We start from the raw sequence: 10,829 nt of genomic DNA, 5'->3' as shown, positions 1-10,829 counted from the left end.
GAATGCTGCCCTAGGGATGCATTTTAAATTAAGAAACCATGACTGGGAGAAAATCCAGAAGGTACTGACAGATTTAACATAAACTCAATGGTGTTTGGATATCTAAAAAAAAAAAAAAATTAAAAAGAGCAAAAGGTTTTTGCTAACTAACTCCTAAAGCCATGGACACCCATCCCTCCTCAATTCCAGGGCAGATCACACAAACATCACACCTCAAAAATACTGAGGTGACATCCCTGATCAGTTAAATTTCACTCCTCAATTCTGTCACTAATGATTTTGGCCAGATTCTGGCAGAAGAGTGTAAATACATTTTAAAAAAACCCAAACCTGAAAAAAACCTGAATTATGCAAAAAGTAAGAAAAATCCACTCCCCCAAGCCTCCTTGCTCAAATTTGGTTTGTGCTGGAGGCAAAGGACCAAAATTGCTTTGCTCTACCTGAATTAAATCATAAAAATACGTTTCCACCACTAAAACCACTAATAGAAAATAGTTTTCAAATACAACTCTCCATAACTGACTGATTAGAAGGAAACCATAGATTGTTTTAAAGCTAAAAAACCCCACTACATATAAAGCAAAAAGCAGTTAAGACAAAGGGAAATAGAGACATTTCACAAATAACTGGTTTCAGGTGCACAAATCATGATAAAAATTACAAGTGCTATTCAAAGATGCATTAGGACCCCCCAAAGTCCCAGTGCCAAGAGAGGCTGTCAGTGATTTACTGCATGACACACAAGAGGAGCTGATGAGCCCCAGAGGTGATTTTCTGTCCATCAGAAGAGGTAGGAAGGGAGCATAAATAATCCACACAGCTTAACTATTTCTGCTCCTACTCCTGCACTTACACAGAGAGCTCTGCCCACGGGGCACTCAGGATAACCTGAATTCAACAGGAATAACAGCCTTTAAACCCAGTAATGGCACCATTTGAATATCATTGCTTTAGTGGAAGAATTGGGAATAGGTATGAATGAGTTCAGAAATTCATTTGAGCAACTTTAAGCCTTTTGAATACAAAAAGTGAAGAACTAGTGTCCATCAGCCAAATCTGGCCTGCAGAGAAAATAAAATTGAACTCAGAAGCTGTTTTTTCTTACTTTTGGGTTGTTGAAGGGTTTGTTTGTTTATTTAAGAGTCACACAGACTGCAGTTCCTTTCAGCATTTTATAATTTTGCAATAGTTATAATAAAGCCTCTGCTTTAAATGTTGCTTTTATTTTCCAGGGACTTTTAATTAAACACACAAAAAGTTTATTCTTTAAACTCCTGTAATGAGACAGTCTGGGGGCCCTGTCATTTTTCCTTTGTGAAATCAGAAGGCCCATGTTGACAGAAATCACACACATTCTTACCAGCTGTCAGGATGGTTTTAGCACTCTGCACTATACTGGAGGATCTCACAATTCCTGAAATGCCTGCAGAGGGAAAAGCACACAGATGTTACCCATCTCAGCACTGGTGTGGGGATTTTTTTTACCCTCCACCATGCACAAGTTAAATATTGTTCCAGTTATACAATCAAGCTAGCCTGAAAGTAAAACATACACCTAACACAGAGAAGATTTGGGTTTGCTCTGCTTTTTCATGCTAATTAAAAGTATTCTCTAAACTATTTAAAATTATTTTATGTATAACATACAGAAAAAAACCCCAGATCAAAATTGAAACAGACAACAAGCAGTAGGAATTGACTGAATCCATTTATTTAGTGTTCCCATTAGTTCTCTACTAAGATGATTAATCACAAAGGATTCGCAGATGTTTCATCTAAGTGCTGGTAAATTAACATTCTAGAGCAGAACAAATTATACTCCCTGTTTACTTCAACATGAAATTGGGATTTGGCACTTCTCTGATCAAGCAGACCTACCTCTGTTGTGCAGTGCTTGCCTGGCTTTCCTAAATTACAGCTTTTGGAGATAAGGCTTGTTTACCACTTTGCACTGTGGCACATTCAGTTCTCATTGTCCAGTGGTTCTTAGGTATTAAAAAAATAGTACATAAAACCTTAATTTTTTTCAAAATGATTAAGTTGTATTTGTTCTACCATATATAAAAGCATACTGATATGTACAAAACTACTCACATCACTAAATAAATGAAATAAATGTAGAAATGCAGCAGTCCCAGAGCTAGTCTTCCAAATGGACACATTCTGCACTGACCCATAGAATATAATTTCAAATATTTTTAAATACTTCCTTCAAAGCTACTTCCATAATGAAGAACAAAGCTTAGCATAGTCCACGTCTAAGTAAGGATACAATATTCCACTGGAAAACCATTTGAGGGGTAGGAATAGGGAAGAGAAAGGAACAAATCACGACTACGTAGCAAAATATCTTGGGACAATGCAATTCAACTTGAGTAATCAGCTTTGTCTTGTAGGATTCCCAAATGGCTTGGCCTGGCCTTCACCCAGATTGATGAATTAGTAAAATGCTTTGGCCACAAAAGTAAGAACATCTTGATTTGTTCTCCTAAGAGTTTAAACTGCTGGGCCTGAGAAGACCTGTCCAGGGTTTGACACTGAACTGCTGCTCCCTGTGCAGCCACAGCTGTGCCTGCCAGAGCTACAGAAACACAACCACCAGCATAATGAGCTCAGGGGGGGTGACTCAGAGCTCTGTGTGCAGCTCAAACACTACATCCCCTCCTCCCAGATCCAGCTTTTATCCTGGTTTTTATCCCATAATTGTTGCAGCCCAGCACAGAAGGTGTCATGGAAGAAGCTGGACACCTCCATGTCCAGGTGCAGTTCATCCCATGCTGTCTGTGGAGAACTGCAACACCCAGGAGCTTTGTTTGCCCCAAAGGAATCAGCCTGAGAGCTCCCTCAGCAGCTGTGTCCAGTGGCTCCCAGGCATCTAGGGAATTTTTGTTGCGCTCAGGGAGCTTGCAAACTTTGCTATCTGGAACAGAAAATGTGTCAAGTTCTTAAAATACATAAAGGACTTCAAGTACTAAGTTTTTTCATTTCTCTGCAGTGTACCAGAACATCGGTGTCTGCAGCATCAGCTTTAACTTGCTCATATGACATAATCTTGCCTCAGAGCAGTTGTGCTGATGAGAAGCACCTCAGCCTTTTCCCTCCAAGCTGGAGCTCTCTGCCAGGGCTCACATGTCTGGGCTAACCACGATGACTGGGAAGGGTAATGTCAGCAAGTCAGAAAATGACCTCAGCCTTGCAATGTATGACTGGGAGGATATAAAGCTTAATATTTTGATGAAGTTTTGCCTGAAGATGGAAGCATCAGAGTTAGGTGATCTAAGCAGGCCACACTATTCCCTAAGTGCTGCCTCTTTCAGGACCCAAACCACAACACATCTTCCTATATCACTAGGAATGCTATTGATAGTATTTCAGATAAGCTGGTGGCAATCAAATCCAAACCCAGGCTTTTAGGAATGTATTTCACAATTAATCTCCTGGATCTTTTCACCCTTCTCTTTAAATCATCCTGAAATAGAAGAACATACACAATAGATTTGTATATCTATCGTGTCTTAAAGATGACAGACATTGGTCCAGACCTACCTTGATTCACCACAAATCCACAGTCAGGGTCATGGGCCACTTGCAGTAAAATTTCTTCCACATCTCTGTTCTTTCCAGGAGGGTTTACCAGAGCAGTTATCTTTTGTTGCAGAGTCTTTGGCAAAGCCATAAGCTGTGTAAATTGACCTTCTGGACTTTTATCAATCTGAATGTTATAAAAATAAGACATTAAAAACATTCAGTTCTCTTTTTTTTTTTTTTTTAAAGAAGTCAGAAAATTGACCTGTGATAAATATCTCACGGAACCTGATCCATTTCACTAGAAAAGGTCATTGACAATGCTAATAAAAACTTCCCAAGCACAGGGAAATGCAGTATCTCAGGTCTCAACCTGAAAAATTACTCAATGCAAGGGTTTTTATTCAAGGGAAGACACACATGATCCTGCTGTGTCTGCAAGTAAGTTTTCATTGAAACTGTATCATTTCTGTTGTATCCAATTTCCTTTGGAAACATAAGTACACTACAATAAAAAAAAGTTCCCCAAAGACCGCTTAGCTGAGTTTCTTCTGCCTGAGTATAATCAAACTGCAGACACACACACATTTCAAGTTCAGCTTGAAAACCATTTTCTCTGCTTTAAACTCCAAACCACATCTGGTTTGTATAATTTGAAGAAAACATTCATCCCACATTTTCCAATCTAAATCAGAAATTCAATGACCCTATTTTGAATACAATGATACCAACATGCAGGCCTGTACAGATTTCTCCAAAATGTAATGCAGGATGGGGCAGAGCTCTCCAAAAGCCGAGGAAAATCTGAAGAGCTCCTTTCCTCCCACACAAGGTTTTAGACACTTCATGGAGACATCAGACAGGAGTCTGGTTGCCCTCTCCACTCCCTTTTGTCAGTGTGGAGAAAATGATCTCCAGATGAGTCAGCCACAACTCAAGAGGCAGCCGACAGTGAGCAGCTCTGAGCACTGTGTGGGAGGAATCCGTGCCTGAACCAAAACTCAGAGCTGGGGTCTGCCTTGCCTTGGTTCTGAGGGACCTTTGAAGGAAGAAATTTTCTCTGTAGCTCTGCATGTCCTGGAGCAGGGGGTTCTATTCTGTGCTAACTGCACCCCCAGCAGTAGTCAGCCACCTTTGGACTCCACTGGGGAATTACTGCCAATACCCAGAGGAAGGTGTGAGCAATAAAGTATTAAACACTTTGCTTCAAATCAACAGCAAAATGAGGGCATTTAATCAACAGTCTTGATGACTATTGTGGGATTGTGGAGAGATTTATTATCCAACAATAAATTTGCAGTATGCTACCAGGATTTGTTTAAAGGTAAAACAACAGGGAGTTTTTCGTTGAAGGAAGTATTACTAATTCTTTCCCAAATTCATTTAAATACTGCTTCCACCAAACTGTTCACAAGCAATAAGAAAACATGGAGACAGCTGCAGTACAATACAGATTTGCCTATGTTTTATTCCAAAGCATTGCAGTAAAACTCTTTACTGTGCTCAAGCCTATAGTTAAGACAGTTTCTAACAAAGACACATCCCAAAAAGGTGGCATTTGGAAGATAATTACCCAGGCTTGAGGATAAAGAGGTGCCCATGTCCATGAGACAACTGGTGCTATTTGTGACTTCACCATGAAGTTTATATCACACTTGAATGTTCACACAGGGACATGCAGATTACAAGAGGAAAAATTGCTACTGACTGTGGCATCTCTCCCCTAACTGCACTGTTATACCAGAAAGGTGGCATTCGAGATACTAGTCAATCTAAGGAAAAAATGGTTTTGTATGGGTATTAATGCCAGAATGTCACTTGGGCTTAGTCAGTTGATCGTCATAGCTAGCACTTGATGAGGTTTTTCATGAGTTTTTGATTGCAGAAAGTTGCACCTCTGAGTTACAGCCTGATCTCTCTAACACAAACCATCTGTTTATTCCTCACTTCCTCGCCTGTTATTTCCATATGGAAGTCATTAAAACACACGTTTTACAATGATCTGTGCTGGTTGCCTTGCTGGGGTCTAGTTCTGTGCCCATACTCAGAAAATGAGCAGTAGTTCCTCCATATGAAGAAACTGGTATGTAAGGCAACTCTTCTGGTGGCAGAATGAACCAAACAACAGAAACATAACAAACAGCAAGTACAGAGCCTACAACTGCTCTCCTTTGTGTGTGGCATAATTCCTGCCTTCTGTCAGTGTGATAAAGCACTTCCACTTGCTTGGTTTAAAGCTGTTTAGAAGGAGAACACTTGCCTCTAGCCTTCCCAGATGGTGCTTGTACACCACTTGAGGGCAGTCCTGGAGTATGTTACTGTACAGCTTCTGGAAATGGGCAACGTTGGGTTTCACTATGTTCTGCACTTTGGATTTGTCTTCTCCTATTATCATTCTGAAATCACCTAGTCAGGAAAAGAGAGAGTGAAGCCATCAGGAAAAACCCAAAATCAGAAAGAAGGAGAATATAACAGATACCAACATAGTACAGAGCTGTCATCTAAAACTCTGTTCTCCAATACTATATATGCCTATACAATCCACAGTTAGGTTCACTTAATAGTGAAAAGAACTATTCAAATACCTTCAAGCACAGAAAAAATGTCCTTGAAGGCACGTATTGTTACGTGGCCTCTGATAAAAATGTCATCGGCCCATGTGCCCACATTTTCACTTGGGCAACAAAATAATTCCAGCTGCCAAGTGGCAGTAACAGTTACATTCTTTGCAACCACACCTCAGACTCAACAGATTACAAAACAAATTGCCCAGTCCTCATACTTAGTATCCACAAGCAAATAAACTGAAATTTTCCAATTTGAGAGGAAATAATTTGCATTGTTTCTGCACTCCAAGGGCAGTACCTGGAGTTCAGCTAACGGCACTCATGGTAAGATCACTGGATCACCCTTTCCTCTGAGCCATGTATTGTGTTAGATGTTACAAAAAGAAATTCCTTTCAACACCACTGTTACATTACTGGCCTTCGCACTTTCTTTTCTGATACATGACTGAAAAGTTTCAAAGAGAATAAGTGAAAAGACAGTCAGTCTGTATGAAAGCATTCCACTACCTCTGTTAGGTACTAGCCTGGCTGTTTCCTGGGTTTCCAGCCAGGAGTTAGATGCTCAGTGTAGCTTGCACCAACAACCAAAATTCTGAATCAACTCCTTTTCCCACTTCCCACATTCAGGAGATAAATGTTGTTGAAAGGTGGCAACTTGCTAGCCTTCCTTAGTTTATTTCAGTGTCTGCCAAGCCACAAAACAAACACTTCATATATAAATGGTACTGACTCAGTGCTCTCAAAAAATGCAGAAAAAAATAAAGGATAAACATTTTCTAAATTAAAGCTTGAACAACTCTTTTCAGCAGTCTCCAAGGAGACTGATTAGAGTAACACATAAAATCAATTTTGTCTACTAGTACAGCCTCTGAAAGACTCAACGAAATGGCAGCAAAATAAATATCCACAAGCAGCCTTTTTCTTGTGCATTCCCAACTGGGGGCTGTATTGTTTTAGCTTTGTTCACACAGCGCAGCCAGTCTCAGCACTTTACTGGTTTTTGTTTAATTGCACTGTTTCGAAGAGTTTATAAAAAGTATCTTGGTCACTGGTGCCCACCAAGAATCCAATGCCAGTGCTGGGCAGGCTTCAGGTGGGCAGATAAGCAACAAACATCCCTGGCTGGCAATCCCACTGTCAGCACCCTCTTCCTGGTGCTCTAAAATAGGCAACAATTCAGAAAAGAACTGCTCTGGAAAAGTGAGTTGTAATTTGAACTGTGCTCAGAAGTGTTACATAAAACAGCAATGCTCCTCAGAATGGCCAAGCTGCATCTTAGACCCCCCTGTGCTTTCTTTAAAAGCCAAACTTGCATTTCTGTATGAGCAAAGGAAGCGCTGTGTAAAGCACAACTCCAACCAAACTTGCTCACAGTAATTACAGTAAGGATGTCAGCATTTAAAAAGCAGTGCTGAGTTAAATTGTAACAATTACATCTTACATTAAAGAGCGATTTGCAGTAGTTCCTTCAATATTTTTCTACCAATTTCCTAATTAATGACTAAAAAAAAGAAACTCAACAAATACCAACCAGGAGTGTTAAATGTACATCAAAGAATCATAACCTGGATCGACAAGTTAACTAAATAAGAACCTTAAACACAGCACACTCAAAAGGAGATGACAAGGTATGAGTCAGACTATCAGATGACTCAACATTGCACTGAGTGGAAAGAAAAAATTTTTTCCCAAGGTTTTGAAACATTACACCAAAATACAATCCATGCAAACAGAAGAGAACCCACATTATTTCATCATATCCAATCACTCACACTTAGCTGTTCATAAATCAAGCAGGTATAAGCAGTGTTGCTGATGTACCTACCCCTATTTCCTCTGAATCAGCCCAATTAGTGTTCTGGAGCTGTTATGTAAGCCACCATTCAGACAGAATTTTTGATGCACACAGCAGTGCAGGCCCAAAGCAAGAAGGCAGATAATTTATCACACATGAAATTCCAGCTGTGGTACAGCAGCTCCAACTACAGCTCTTCTCCTCAGCCACTTCAGACCCCACAGACTCACCAGAGTAGGAGAGTCCTGCAATCTGCATGTAAAGGTCCTCTTCAGAGAAGCTCTCTGGCAACATGAGAAAGGCTGCTGTGACTGCACTCTTCAGGTTGCTGACAAGAGCAGCTTGCAGCTTGCTGTTCTCATTCTGGGCCAGGATTTTCACCTGGAAAAGCAGAGCCATTGGAAGCAAAACTTCAGGAAAGCGCTACTGGAGCTAGAAATGTTATTTATTTTTCATGCTGAATTGATTAAGAAATTAATTTAAGATTAGATCTTATTAGTATGGTACAGTAAGTACTAGAGTATCCCCTTCTACTTATACCATGTGAGAGAGAGGAACATGTTTTTAAGAATTAACAGTCTGCTGGAAAAGGCTGTTTTTACACACAAGTTTGGAAGTGCTATATGCAACAGACATTAGCTAATCTCTGACGAGCTAGTCACCTTTTCATGTTCATCAATTTAAGGTTAATCAGAACAGGAAATATGAATGCATCAACAGAAATACTTCATATGGCATTGTGCAATAACAAAAAAGACTATTGTCACACTGAAAGAGAACAGAATGCCAGACAGAGATAAGTTTTCTTATTCATCTTCATTCTTTTAATTTTTTTTTAATAGAGGACTCCCCTATCAAATGCTTCAAGTAGTTTCTCAGACAGAAGTTGTCCTAGAAGAAGCAGGGCTTTATTTCTGTACTTTGCATGAGAAGAATGTGAACTCGAGGGGATCTTCACTTATCCATGAAGAACAGGTCACTTGAGTGCCTCTACCTGCCCCAAGAAGTGTTTATTTTCAGGAAACATTGAAACTGTTCAAGACCAGCTACAGGATCCAGTCACCTAGGATATGGAAATATACTGCAATAAAAGGCAGATCTTCGGTAAGAACTGAAGATAGAAACGCACTGTTACAGAACACCAGGCACATGAAGGCAGCCTGGTTTAGGAGATGGATAACTATGCACTTCTGGAAACAACTCCCCTAGGAATCCCTGCTCGGTGTGAGTTTGTCTTTTTCAAGTGTTCTGGTTAAGCAATACTGTCTTGCTTACAAAAGATGTCTTTTCAATATTTGTCTACTCTACAACACCTTAAAATTCAAACCCACTGGCCATTGTGAACAAAGGTATTCCCTTGATTTTTCTCAAATCCCATCAACCAATTCACTTAGATGTATGTTCCTAACTTGCTGCTACAGGGAAATCTAAGGAAAGTCAGAACAGAAAAATCTGTGGTGCCCCAAGCAGTCACACAGGTGACTGCAATACCTTAGGATTGGCATGGAAACATCAGCAAGTTATGGACATGTTAAGGACAACACAGTTAGAGCCTTTTATAACATGAAACTCAGCAGAGACACTATTCCTCCTCATGGAAGACCCCAGCCTTGTCTTAGAGAAGCAAAAGGAATAACCTCTTCCTTTTGTAAAAATCACCCCCTAATATAAAGCTGTTTTTTTTCAAATGAAAATAATATGCTAGGCTTCAAAATCTGAATGCCTGAAACACTGATAGCATTTATGAACAAATTTGCAACAGTTCAAAGAGCTGCAAATCTCCCAGGAAGTCAGAGTGCAATAGTTATCACCCTGGTACAACAAGGATGAATGTTGATTCCTGGAGTAAATCTGAAAGAGCAGCAAAGTTAAGGAAGGCTTTTTCACAGTACAGAGAATTTATATTCACTGTACCATGTCACAAATCAAAGCAGCAGCAAATGCAGTCACACTGAAAATAGCTATTCACTATTCACTGTTGATATGACATCCAGAATTCTTCCTTCAGTTATCTTCCTCAATGTATTAAGTTTCATTCTTCACAAAGACAACAGCTGCTCTAACCTGGATCATGCTGTAATATGTATCTGGAGATAAAGCCAGCAGTCTGAGACAATCTATTCAAACTTTCACTCCAAATTTTTTAGTTAAAAGCATAATTAACTTGTGTTCCAAGACCTGAAGGGATTTCTCCTCTAATTCTCCCCCTCCCCTCCTAACAAATTTTCCCTTAGCACTGCTGCCATCTGCTGAAAGCACATCGAGGCAGGCACAAGGGGGAAAGCAAAGACTATTTTTTATGACCCAAATATGGAGGAGAAAAACCAACGTGCAGAACCCACGGTTCATTCAATTATGAACCAGACAGTAACTGCACAGCAAAGCTGCTTTCACCTTTAAAGATTTCCTTTCTTCAACTGTGTTAAATTTTGGCCACCCCTATAATCTGTTATAAAAGGCAAATAACACATTTAACATTGAAGGGACTTGGCATTAAAAGAGTCCAGTTATTCAAGATCTAGTACAGGCAGAAAACTGTTACTAATATACTCACCTTTAGGGGCTCTTTTTCCACATAACACAGAACATCATTAAGAACCACATTTCACCTCCTTTCTGAGAGATTATCCCTCTAGGGCTACACCCCTAAATCAGGGCAGATTATTTGTGCAATACTGATGCACAGATCCCTAACAGATAAAGTTCAAACTCCAACTGATCATTTCCCAGCCCTGTAATTCTTGCATTTCCAGAGAGAGAACTGAGCAGTTACCGGCTTTTGTAGGCGCCCAGCGACATAGAGAGTTTTCCAGTGAAACAAATCCTCAATCAGGGCATCAGTGCTAATTACTCCATATTTTATCATCTGGAAAAAAAAAAACAAAAAACCAAAGCAATATAAAGGCTTTTGAAAAACCCTATACTTGCATTGTTTTCCCTAC

The 10,829-nt window shown here is 39.8% G+C and overlaps 1 protein-coding gene across 1 annotated transcript in view; it reads right to left on the bottom strand.

Annotated features, from left to right (window-relative positions):
* The window catches only part of TAMM41 (TAM41 mitochondrial translocator assembly and maintenance homolog), a 26,071-nt gene that overhangs the window by 4,793 nt on the left and 10,449 nt on the right, over positions 1-10,829 (bottom strand). The window contains exons 4-8 of the mRNA XM_008636032.2: positions 10,661-10,753; positions 8,118-8,268; positions 5,786-5,931; positions 3,547-3,712; positions 1,361-1,423 (exon numbers count right to left, since the gene is read on the bottom strand). Coding sequence (XP_008634254.2) covers positions 1,361-1,423; positions 3,547-3,712; positions 5,786-5,931; positions 8,118-8,268; positions 10,661-10,753 — 619 coding nt within the window. The remainder of the gene's footprint in view (positions 1-1,360; positions 1,424-3,546; positions 3,713-5,785; positions 5,932-8,117; positions 8,269-10,660; positions 10,754-10,829) is intronic.

Source organism: Corvus brachyrhynchos, unplaced genomic scaffold (assembly GCF_000691975.1).
Source record: "Corvus brachyrhynchos isolate BGI_N302 unplaced genomic scaffold, ASM69197v1 scaffold266, whole genome shotgun sequence".
Lineage (NCBI taxonomy): Eukaryota > Metazoa > Chordata > Aves > Passeriformes > Corvidae > Corvus > Corvus brachyrhynchos.
This window is presented reverse-complemented; position numbering and strand designations above follow the sequence as displayed.